The following is a 13,175-nucleotide window of genomic DNA, read 5'->3' as shown; positions in this document are numbered from 1 at the left end:
ATTTATTTGAGCATAAGCTTTCGTGAGCTGCATCCGATGAAGTGAGCTGTAGCTCACGAAAGCTTATGCTCAAATAAATTTATTAGTCTCTAAGGTGCCACAAGTACTCTTTTTCTTTCTGTGGATACAGACTTACACGGCTGCTACTCTGAACACTTTCTAATTGTTTTTGTCATCTTACAAATCATGGGCTAAAAAAGAAAAATCTTTGGCCAACGAGAAGGACCAATGGCTTTCTCATTGTAAGTTTTGATAAAGCTGGGAGAAGAGATGCTGTATACTGGTAGCAATGTTTTAATGCAGAAGTTGATCCATCCTAGCTTCTGTGTAACTGGACTTTTTCTTTCTATTTTTAGACTCCTGAATATCTCAAATAAAGAATCTGCCTAAAAGGGCAAGTCCTAAGCAAATAAAACTGTAAGGTTCAAATAATACTTAAATTATGCCAAAATATCCTTTAAGGGACTTTGAATATGGACAAAACTTGGGAGGGAAATATGAAATGCGGAGCCAGGCTTGGGGGTGAATCCTGGGACTAATATGTGGGACAGCTGTGCCTTTATGAAAAATAAGGAATAGTTCTTTATGACAGAAAGCAGTGAGATCCCCAACATGTCTGATCAAAGTAATAGCTGCTGAGGCTGCATAGAAAGGAACCAGTGGAGAGCACTGACGTGACTTTTGCCTCCAGTGATCCAGTTATATGAGGCACAAGAGGAGCTGATCTGCTGAGAGAGAAGCCTGGAGCAAGAGCTCCCATCTGGGCCACAAGGAAGGTAGGCTGCAGTACCATAGGCCTTATGCCCGATCAAGAGAGGCAGGACTGGAGCTCAGGACAACCCTCAGTCACACTGTGGGCAGAACAAGAGACCACATTACAATTTCTGCAACAGGGCCTTGAGGAATATTTGGTGTGTATCATGAGGAGCTGAAGCGTTTGTCTTGGATGAAGTAGAAGGAAAACTAAAGAGCTTCAATAAGTTGGAAGCTCTGCAGAGAAGAAAATGACCTGGTAATTGGTCTGCCTATCAGCATGAAACCTAAAGAAGGAAGACCACTGATGCAGATTTGAGAATAGAAAAGAACAGAATTATATATATATATATATATATATATATATATATATATATATATATATATATATATACACACACACACACACTATCAATAAATCAACTACACAGACATTATTATGAATTAATCTCAGTGTGCAAGACCTCTAACATATAATATACAAAGTCACATAAACTAAAGGTGTATCAGTCAAGCCTTTAAAAGTGACATACTAATCTGGTTATTCAAACTAGTCCAGAAATTTTCACAAGTCACATCACAGTTTTCTTAAATTTTCAAAAAGATGAAAAATAATTAATTTCCTAGAGTGCTGAAATGCCAGGTACCCTCTTCCCACCCCCCTGACAAGCATGCTATATTCATTTGTTTTATTCTGGTTTCCAACAAATATTTTCCTAGCAAAACACAAAAAATTAAATAATTCAATACTATGAATGCCCTGGAAGTGAAATAAACATAACTTTTTTTTTTTTAAAGTAATGCAGGTAACAAAAAGTACAAACCTTAAGCCTACCTCTTGCCAGCAGGAAAGAAGAGCAAAATCTTTGTTGTAGGTTTTGGGGTTGTTTTGGGTTTTTTTTTTTTAAATCATGCAACATGCTCCAACAGAGAAGGGCACCAAGACAGATGAGATAGAACAGAGACAAAATAGCCACTGCTAAAATTCAGACATTATGATACAGAAAATAATAAAAATTAATTGTTTTGTAATGGAAAATGTGATTACTTACAGGTGCGTTCCCTTGCCTTAGATGTGCAAAAACAATGTCAAACGCTTCTTTGAAATGGTCTTTCACTATGTCTCTCATTATTTTGAACAACCAGGCTCTATCAGAGTCATCCACAAGTCGGTCATAAAATACTCGAAATACTTCATGCACAAACAGACGAATCATTGTATGCTTGGTTTCAACTGATTCTTTTTTAATGAGTAAGCAGCCTTGGACAACACGTGAAAAGTCACGCAGGTTGAATGTGTAATGTGATTTGGCTGGTGTTGGGAGCAGGTTTTTCATGGCTTTCTTATATACCTTAAATATGAAAAATGAACAAAAACATTTATTATACTATCAACATGCATCATCACAATATCAGATAATATATGGTATACTCCCTACAGTTGTCTGGAACGTTTCATCTGTCTTTAGTTCATGCTGTGTGATGAAATGGAGACGTTTGTTAAGAATATTACATTCAGTGTAATGAACACTGTTAGCAGGCATTTTTCCCATCTGCTCTAAGATAGAGGCTACATGCCCTGTGTAGGGTCAAAATATTAACCCTATTAACAGACAAATTAACAATAAAACAATAAAATTTAGTCCAAACCTTCTCCCCAGGCCTGGTCCTAGGTTCTTAGTTTAGGGTTGCTCAGTTCTTCTGCTATAACCTCTCCATCTCAGACCAAAAGCTGTCAAGGTAGCCCAACTCCAATGCTTCCTGTCTCTAATTTTACTTAACCCAGGCTTTCTGTTTTGACAAATGTTGTGCGGCAGGGGGCTATTCAGTCCCTGCTTCCAGAATGGGATATTACCCCTTTTTGTCCCAAGTGGGATTTTTGTCCATCCCATCACATGCACTGTTGGAACCCAATCAAATTATTCTTTAAAAAAGGAACAAATGAATTATCCTGTCACACTGGGGTAACAGAAGAGAATATACCAAAAGACCTTTGAAAAAAAAGAAAGAAAGAAAAAATGAAAATTAAAAGTTAATTCTTGTTCTCTGAAGCTATATGTCATAACACATTACCATTCTCTTAGAGTCCAGGCTCCAGAGTAAGACTGGCAGGTTCTTATATTGGTGCCCATAGTTCATAATCCTAAAGCTGCTGGCTTCAGCAGGGGATGGCTCTTGCAGTGGACCATCTTGAGGGTGAGATGGTGCAATTAGCATTCTGAAAGGGGCTCAAAAAAGAGGATCCAAGAGGTTTAGGAGGACAATATTAGGGCCCCATGCTGGAGTAGATTCTCTAGCCTGTGGCTAAGTATGTAATAGGCCTTGAGAAACTTCGATACCATTGGGTGAGAAAAGACCATGCATAACTGTACTAGGGGATGACAAGTTGAAACTGTTGCAAGGTGAACCACGATGGACCTGAAGGAAAGGCCAGAATGTTTTTAATGCAATACGCAGCCAAGGATTTTCAATATCAAAACGTATAGTTATTCTAGATTGTGCTGGACTGGTCATATTGAAAATCTCTTCAATTTCAAGGAGTAATGATTTTTTCCAAATGACATTCTACTTTGTATAAGTATTTCTTGCAATGAGCAGTTTCTGTCATGGTTACTCAACCAGCTAACATCCAGGCCATCAGATGCAGTGACTTTTGGTCTGGACGATCATCTAACCATGATTCTGAAACATCATGTTTGGACAGTCAGAGAGTGGAATACGAGGTTGAAAAGACACATCTGTAACAGATCTGTCAGCTAAAGCTACTATGGCCAATAAGAAGCTAAAAAGATAAGTGTGGTTCTGTCCTGTCTGATCTTGGCTATCACCCTGGGAATCAGGAGAATTGGTGGAAAAAGCATACAGGAGGCCTCAATTCCATGAGACAAGGACGGCATCAGGTAATGATCTCAGGCTCACGCCCCCTCTTGAGCAAAACTTGCCCTCAGTGGTGAACAGGTCCATTGTGGGAACTTTCCATTGGTTGAATATGAGCTCTATGATGGGCCTCTGCAGAAACCACTCTGCTTGTGATGAATTGTTTGCTTAAGATGCCTGCTTCATTGTTGCTGACTCCAGAGAAGTGAAGAGCTGTCAGGTTATCCTGGGCTCAAGGGTGCCAGAACCTTTGTAGAAGTGGGGGATCCACTGGTGCTGAAACCCGGGGGAGGCGGGGGGCATACCATCCACTTTTTTTTAGCCTGGGTGTAGTCGGGGGGCAGAAGACCGCAATGCCCGCCCAAATTGCAAGCCTCAGGCAGGCACGGAGCTGGGTCAGCAGGGGCTGTGCTATGTGGCAGCATTTCCCCCACAAAGTACGCCCATGTTTAAAAGTGGGGGCATGACCCTCCAGCTTTTAAAAGTGGGGAGACCATGGCCTCCCATCCTGCCCCCTGGTTCCAGCACTGTTGCCTGGGCTGATGACAACATGTCCGTAACTTGACATCTTCTTGACAGAGGGATGATGTGCATGTGCCTTCTTGTTTGTATAGGTCGTACACTATAGAGGTGCTGTCTATCAAGATTTGCACTGTGGAATTTTGAGGAAGAGGTAGGAATGTCATGCAGGAAACCATTATGATCTGTGAGCTTCAGGACATCTCATGTCATCCTGGAAGCAGGTCCCCTACATCTGGAGATTGTCTAGATAACCCCCAACCTCCTCTTGATACATGTATGACTGTGTCATGGTCAGGGGTGGGGGGGCATGAGAAAGGTACCCCTCTACGTATGGTCTTGGGGCTAGCCACCAACTCAGCTCTGAGATGATGTGAGGTGGAACCACAACTACCTTGCTTATCTAGTGTCCCAACAGGGAATGCACTGATCTTAGATTTGTAGAGGCCACAGATGAAGTCTGGCAAGCAGTGTCACACATATGCATGCAGACATGTGACCTAGCAGACCAGAAAAGTCCATAGTATCATGGCCAGATTTTAATCTTACTCCATTCAGTATTGATTGCAGAGACAAGAACCTGTTCTCGAGGAGAGATGGTTTTGCCATCTAGGCCTGGGGCGAGAGATGATTTTTCATAGCTCACCAGGAGGTGTAGTTGGGCAAACAAGGAGAGGACTAGCTGTTACCATCTCTTGCTAGGATCCTTCACTTATCAGCCAGTTGTCTCAATATGAGTAGACGTCCAGGCCTTTCATCTTTATGTGTGCCCCCTACCATTTCTAGGAGTTTTGTGAAGACTGCTGGGGCCATGGAGAGTCCCAATGGCAGTACTCTGGGTATTGATAATGGCTGAGTCTTACTGTGAACGGTTGGGCCTTACTTCCTGGGGACCAAATGAATAGAGGTGTGGAAATACCTGGCCTGTAGTTGACAGCCATGAACCAGCCTTGAGCATGAAGAGAGGGAATGATGGGGGCAAGTGTTACCATCCTGAATCAGAGACAGCGCATAAAGACTCATTAGGGCCAGGATAGGAAGAAAATCCCTTTTCTTCCTCACAATAAAGAATTATCAGGAATAGAAACCTCTTCTCCAGTACATCTGCAGTACCGTCTCTATGGCTCCTAGAAGACGCAGTGAGGCCACATCTGTTTGTAGTAAGCTCTCTTGAGAAAAGTCCCTGAAGAAGGATGGGGAAAAGGAATGGATAGAGGGCAGGGATTGGAATTGGATTGGGTAAACATGGGTGATGATCTCTAGCACTCATATGTTGGATGCGTGGCAGATCAAGCTCAGTTGTAGAGAGCAATGCAGCTTCCAAAGATTGCCTTCTACTCTGGACTGGTTCTGGTGTGGCTCCTGACAGTCCTCACAAATCTGCTGTCCTGAAGCAGATGCATAGTGTGTTATGAGGAGGTGATGCATGGCTTCTTGCTGAGGAGATAGCAGGGTTGGCTTGGCTGGTACAACATAGTTCCCTGCCTCGTCTGAGGTGAATATTGGTAAGGTTTATGATAAGAGGCCGGTGTGTACCTCCCCAAGGAGCACAGAGTGGCTCTCAGATCATTCAGGAAATGTAAAGCACTATCCATGTATTCACTAAATAGCTCCATCGACTGAAGAGCAGGTCTTCTTTTGTGACTTCCATCTCCTTGGGTATGCCTGAAGCCTGTAACCATAAGGCTTTTTGTATCATTATGGCTGTAGCCATGGATCTGCCCTTCATGTCCAAGGTGAAAGTGGCTGCCTGGAGAGTAGGCTTAGGCACTTATTAGCCACCCCTGTCTATGACCTTAAGCTCTTTCTTACTATCTTGTGAAAGCGTGGCTAAGAATGGTGACACTGTCCCACTTTAAAAAGTTGTACTCAGCCAAGAGAGCTTGATAATTAGAAATACAAAGTTTCAGGGAGGCAGAGGAGTGATCTTTCCTTCCAAAAAGGTCCCATTTTTTAGACCTTTCTCCTTTGTGGACTAGATTTTACCTGGACCACAGAGACAACTAATTAACTAATGGGGTGACAGAAAAATATTCAACCCTTTTCTGTGGGACTTGGTACCATTTCTCAACCCTTTTTGTTGTGTCAGGAATGGTGGTAGCTTTCTTCCATAGATCTTCAGTTGGGTTGTGTATTTATCATTTATCAGGAGAGCAATTCTAGCAGAGTCTAATGCAGTCAGGATGTTGAACAATTTATGGGGCTTCTCCTGTATCACCAAAGTCTTGATGTCCAACATATCTGCTATCCTCAACAACAGCTCTTGGAAAGCTTTGAAATCAGCCAGGGTCGGTACGAGAACAATCACTTTGTCTGGTGATGATGACAAGAAAAGTCTTTTGGAAGTGAGGGAGCATAGTGTCATTCTCCTGGTCCCATCTGACTGCACCAGATACTCTGTTCTGCCTGGTGTCAGTGGTCTGTCCAGGAATGTTGTCTGAGAATTTGATCTCCTCCATTTCCTGGAGTGAAATGGGGACCATCTTCTGGAAGCTTGAGACAATGGTCCCCAGTATGCCTAAAAGGGTCATGGTGGCATGCCATAAGGGCATGACTGGCTCACATGGTGTCCACTGCTAGTCATAGTGAGGCTGTGACTCAGCTCTAAAAGAAAAGCTGCCCAGACTCTCCAGTGAGTTACCTGCTGACCTCTGATGCAATTTCCTACTAGGAAAGGAAGATGATTGTCCAGTAAAGCAGAATGAGTAGAAGAATTAGCCAATATTAAGGAGTAGCAGATTGGACATTGCTAGATTCCATCATGCCTCCATAGGCAATACAAGGAAACTGAGGGACAGCTGCGGACACTCCGCCTTTATGCCCTTGCACGGGAGCACAAGCAGGCACTAGGTGGAGGTGCAGCCCCAAAGGACACTGCTATTGGAAAGACTCCAATCTTGCAGACATGAAGTGTGATGTGTACCGATAGTGGTACCCACACTGACACATAAGTTTCCAGCAAAATAAAGCTTTACCCATAAAAATAAGTTAACTTCATATAAATAGATGCCGTTGAATTGTCTATACTTTGAAAATAGTAATGGGGACTAGACTTCCCAAACTCTAATATCATCAGTTAAATCAATCTGGAACCCATAGAACTTTACCAAGTAATAGAAAATAGAACTTTCAGGAAAGTATTTGTTTCTTACCTCCATTGTGCCACTGACAATTTGGTTTCCAATTGTGAAGAATTCAGGAGCAAATTCGTTATTCCTAAGGTAGAAAGCTACTATGGTAGAGAAGATACGGACCATAGTTTCATCACTAAAGGAGTTAATGGTGCAAATGTTGAAGTGTCGCAGAAAACGAGACGTAACAGGATTCCTCCCACCTCCTGGAGGTCCCATAGCAGCTATCAGCTGTATGTCAACCAGTGTAATTTTATTTGTGTCCTTTAAGTCGTACCTTCAAAACAAATTACAATATGATATTTAGACAATTACAGATACAACAAATCAGTCCTAATGCAAGTAGTCTGATACATCTGCACTACAGAATTTTTTAGATATGATACCTTAGGCCTCAATTCTACAAAGACAGCCATGCACATGAACCCTTGAGTTGACTTCAGTGGAGCTTCACGTGGGGTCAAGGACCCACATGTTTTGCTTTGAAGCATTGAGGCCCAAATCATTAGTTTTAATCTGGGATTCACAATTCCATCCCATCCCACAGTTTTGTGTGACAACAACTAATAGATAGATTGTAAGCTCTCAGGGACAGGGATAATTTTTTTTGTTCTGTGTTTATACAGACCTAGCACAATAGAGTCCTGGTCCATGATTAGGGCTTCTAGAAGCTCTGATAACACAAATAAATAATAGCTAATGACAATGTCAATTGGAGGATTATACTTCCTATATTCAAGAGCAACAGATACCTGCAGGGATGAAAATGCTGGGGGATTTAGGTTCTTCCTTTTGCTATACTCCCTAAAATGTAAGGTTTTTTTAAATTTAAAAACACATATTTCTAGGCCTCCTGGTTGGAAAGTTAGTCTTCATATAGTAAAAGGGCACTTTTATTTACTCAATCAGGTAGACTGAAATAATACATCAGCGTAGAAGTGTGAACTTTGCCTACATCTGTTGTTATTTATACAATGCCAGTTATAGCATAGACCAATAGAGTTGATGGGTACCTGCCTCAATGAGTTTACACTTTTATTTTATCTTGAAAGAACATTAACTTCAAAGCTTATGTTGGAGCATTTAAATACTTACAAATTTGAAACAATTTGACCAATATGTAGTAGTTTAACCATGTGAATTTAAATACATTGTTTTGCACTATACATGATGACATATTTAACCAACAAATTAGTATAGAAACATAAACAATTATTTACGAATTCATGGTCCTTAAAGATCTACTAATTTTCTTTATTTACTTTCTTCAAAATTTATGATCCAAATCAGTTATAATATAAGTGGATTCTTTGAACAGTTAAAATTAATGCTCTGAAAAGGAAACAAAAAAGTATCTCTGAACTTTCTTTCTGAAGTTCCAAAATTTTCCATGTCTTATATTTGTACAGAATTAAAAGAACTGGAGGAGATTAATTTGCAGAGAAAGTCCAGAAACACTATGAGTGTACTCGCTAGAAATGAGACAGCTAAGGAAGATAGTAATAGAAGTCTTCAAAACACTAAAATTAGATATTGTGGGTAGAGCTGGATAAACTTTTTTTGAATTAATTTATAAAACCCAGGACTCATGGACAGGCTAAAAAAGGGAAACTGAAGGCAAAATTATTCTGGCAAAAAGTTTTCACTAGAACTGAGCAAGTAATATATAACAATTTCTGTTTGTAGAATATTCATGAGCAGATGACTTCTAATTTATTCATTGATATTTTTAAAAGTATTTTCATCTTTGTGGATATATTGCAGACAGTATGCTGTAAGTATTCAATACTTGATATTTGCCATCCAAGTTGTGTTGCTTCATTATGATTAGTCAGATGAGTCACATCACACATCGTTTTCTACAAACATTTGTGTGACACGGACAGTCATTATCAAGTATCAGAGGGGTAGCTGTATTAGTCTGTATCCGCAAAAAGAACGAGGATTATGCCCAAATAAATCTGTTCATCTTTAAGATGCCACCAGACTCCTCGTAGTAATTATCAAAGTTTGATGCATAGGTATTCACCAAAACTGAATTTTAATTTCAAGCACTAAGTTTGCATTTATTCTTTTGGGAATAAAAACAATCATAAAGGGATCGTGTACGTGCTGGAGCAAATTCATTAAAATTTTTAGCAAATCTTTAAAGATTTTTTACAATATTTGCCCACCAATAGCTTTCAAAACACCTCTGATAAGTACACCAATAAGAGAGTTGTACAGATTGCTAATTTTTAAATTTGCTGACAGGTCTGAAAAAATTGTTTTGCTCTACCAAAAACGAAATATTTTGTACAGATATCAAGATATTTTAAAATAAAATTAAAGAAAATGTCTAAGTGAGAAGTCATTTTGAATTAAAAAAAAATCAAAAAATTTAATTTTGAAACCATTCAGCAAAATGTACACAAATTAATTAAATGTTTTGGTTGTTCTGAATCTGCATTTGCTCAGTGGTTTGAGCACTGGCCTACTAAACCCAGGGTTGTGAGTTCAAACCTAGAGGGGGCCATTTAGGGATTTGGGGCAAAAATTGGGGATTGGTCCTGCTTTGAGCACGGGGTTGGACTAGATGACCTCTTGAGGTCCCTTCCAACTCTGATATTCTATTTCTATTTCCAATTTTTTGCCAAGAAAAGTTTCATCCAAAACATTTTGCACTGCTCTAGTCATTAGGAGCGACTAACATGGCCATATTTTAAAAAATTGAGCAAGTCCTTAACAGGAAAGATTAATGGCTATTAGGAGTACAGTCACTAGATCTGTAGCAAGGTTGGACTCAACGTTCAGGCCCTCTTTTCAGGCCACATGTTCCAACTATTTTACACTATCTATAAATTTAAGAGAATCCTGGAAGCCATGATTAACTGGCAGATGAAATTTAAGATTAACTGATTCAACAACTGGATTTCAGACAACAGCACAAATCACTGATTTCATTTGCTGAACTGATTAAATGCCATTGCAACTTCAATGGTCACAACCCTGTTAGGTCTGGAAGTTCACTCTGAGAGAAGGAATGGTGGGGAAAATAAATACAAAAGTGGGACAAAAACTGGAGAGAAAAAAAACAAAAAGTCACAACAACAACAAAAGAAGAGAAACAATGGCATCTGCAAAAATAGGAAAAGAAAGAAAATCTATATTGTGTATAGAAACTCTACTCAGTAATGGCAAGAAGTCATGGACCTGCTAAAAATAAGCTGAAAATCAATCTCCTAAATTAAAAAAAAAATCACTTATGAGTGTATGACTAAAAAGCAAAATAAGGATTATTTAAAATGTAAATAATTTTAAAATGACAATGTTATAAAAAAATAAAAATAGCATTTATTTTTAAGAGAACAATTCTGAAAATGAAATTGAAGTTAATAAATAATGATAATGGCAAAATTATCCACTAATTTTCTGTAAGCTTTAGATCTGTCTTGAATAGTTACCAAATTCCATGGTCAAAAAACTGTCTTAAAAGTTCAATAGGAGGTTGAGCTCCATATTTCTCCAATGCAGGCATATTCATATCATCTACAAAGATGACACACTTCTTTCCCATAGGAGGGCCAAATACTCCTTTGCGTCTTTTGTCTAGTCTCGCCATAATAATGTTCTAAAAAACAGAATGGGATCATTTAAAGCATTGATTTAATATGCAGCCCAACTATATTACATAATGGAATATAAATAGTGTACTGAAACAGTTCATGGCTTTAATAATTAAGAAAATGCAGAATTGGAAAATACAGATATGAATATTAACTTTTTGTATTCCTCTTTGTCTTGTTATTTGGTGAGCTTACTAAAACGAAAAAAATTATAATGTGTTTTAATTTATTTCTGATTTCAAGTTTGCTTCCGCCTGATTTTAGTGGTCCTACTTATCTGCTGAAAGTTGAGCATATGCTTAAATGCTCCACTATGTCAGGGCTCAGCACCTCAGAAGATTGAGCCCTAAAACTTTCCTGGCCTTAATCTTACAATTTGCTCTTTGTGGGTGACCATACTGCTACACCCACACAGAATCACAATGGTATGTCTACTCATATTTAATTACAGGATCAGGTCCTTAATTTGATGGTGTCAAGGAAACCACTCATAGCAGAGATATAGTACTATCTCGGTGAAGAACAAAGGGAAATTTGGACTGTGGGAAAAATTTCTTTAACAGGAAAAAGAAGAACTATCCACTAACAGGAAAATTACTCCAGATTTATGTAGGATTTCAACACACTGCAATTACAAAAAATATTTAATATATTAACAGAGAAAACATATGGTACAAATTTCTACAAAACTGGTCACCCACCTTTGTAATCGTACTTACAATTTTCAAACCAAAGAACCCTGATGAGATCCATTTGCACTGGCATCAGGCAGAAAAGTTCGCACAAGCAAATCCCTTTGTGGGATCAAAACCAAAGCATTTGCATAACCAAAAACTGGGTAGCATTTGGGTATATAAATCAAGTACTACAGTTAGATGATTACAGTAACCATTCATTTTGTCTGATCAAATGTAGATTGCACACATCCTCCTGAGTTTTTGTGCTTACAAAATGCTTATTTTGAGAAACTATATACATAAAAACTTAGCTATGAAAGCCAGTGAGCAGGTAACATCTTAGTGTATGCTTTGATACTAGAGCGGTAAATGCTGAAACTTCCAGGTGTTTATTACAATTTTTGGAGTGTGATATCAAAAAAAGCAAAGCAAATTTAAACATCAGGTTGTTTTAAAAACTAAGAAAAAAAAAACAACCAAACCCCCCAATTTCACTAATATGCCATTTAGCCACATCCTCATTCTTAATGATAAGGGTTAGCTTTGTTGAATCATAATAAATCATTTCTGGAACTTTTTTATTACTTTATATTCTTTTCCAAAGCAGAGAATTTTTATTTATTTATCTTAGATTTCTAAAATCAAGTCCAGCTTATGTCTCTGAACACATACACACAAATGAAATAAAACCACAAAGATTTGTTTGACAAATATCAAATAAACATTAAGAGGCTTAACCCCAATTAAACCAAGCTATATGCTTATCCACTAAGGGCTTGTCTACACTGGCAATTTACAGCGCTGCAACTTTCTTGCTCAGGGTTGTGAAAAAAAACACCCCCCTGAGCGCAGCAAGTTTCAGCGCTGTAAAGTGTCAGTGTAGACCGCGCTCCCAGCGCTGGTTGCTACACCCCTCCTGGAGGTGGGTTTTTTAGAGCTGCTGAGATCACACAAGCCACGTTAAAGTGCTGCAATGGCAGCGCTTTAGCGTTGCCCGTGTAGACTAGCCCTAAGGCAACAACCTCAGTGAGCAGATGGGCTCTACACTATGCCCTGACGATCAGCAAACACAGGCTCTATGAGACCAAAAGGAGATGTGAATTCCAGGGCCAGAGTAAAGTAAATTGAGTCTATGCTGATATTTTGTTTTCAAACAACATTTCATTGACATTCCAGGAACCATACTATAAAAATATCACAATAAAAGTATCTTGAAATGACAGAGCCAAATCTTACACACTGAACAAATTCCAAGTAAATTTACATCTCTGTCTATATAATCTCATTTTAATTAATGTAAGCCAGCTGTTCCTACCAACCTGGATCTGATTGGCACTGGTCCGTGCTGAAAAATTAATGAAGAATGGAAAGTATCTTTCCTTTTCCAAGTTGTTCATTAACTTATCCTTCACATATACAGACTTCCCAGTACCTGTTGGTCCCACAAAAAGCAATGGTCTTTGTAAAAAAGAATAAAAATTTACATTAGTCAATCAAAAGCAAAATAGTAAATAAAACATACACCCAATTAAACTAAAAATGAAATACTGAACAAATCTGCTCTACTTGTAAATACATGTAAACCACTAAAAACACAAAAATGTTAAAAATGC

The 13,175-nt window shown here is 38.8% G+C and overlaps 1 protein-coding gene across 1 annotated transcript in view; it reads right to left on the bottom strand.

Annotated features, from left to right (window-relative positions):
• DNAH12 (dynein axonemal heavy chain 12) overlaps positions 1–13,175 on the bottom strand; it is a 175,116-nt gene that overhangs the window by 82,706 nt on the left and 79,235 nt on the right. Inside the window, exons 38-41 of the mRNA XM_074957725.1 lie at positions 12,882–13,020; positions 10,724–10,890; positions 7,302–7,557; positions 1,806–2,105 (exon numbers count right to left, since the gene is read on the bottom strand). Coding sequence (XP_074813826.1) covers positions 1,806–2,105; positions 7,302–7,557; positions 10,724–10,890; positions 12,882–13,020 — 862 coding nt within the window. The remainder of the gene's footprint in view (positions 1–1,805; positions 2,106–7,301; positions 7,558–10,723; positions 10,891–12,881; positions 13,021–13,175) is intronic.

The sequence above is a fragment of the Natator depressus genome, chromosome 7, assembly GCF_965152275.1.
Source record: "Natator depressus isolate rNatDep1 chromosome 7, rNatDep2.hap1, whole genome shotgun sequence".
Lineage (NCBI taxonomy): Eukaryota > Metazoa > Chordata > Testudines > Cheloniidae > Natator > Natator depressus.
Note: the sequence above shows the minus strand (reverse complement) of the source record. Positions and strands in the feature narration are given on the sequence as shown.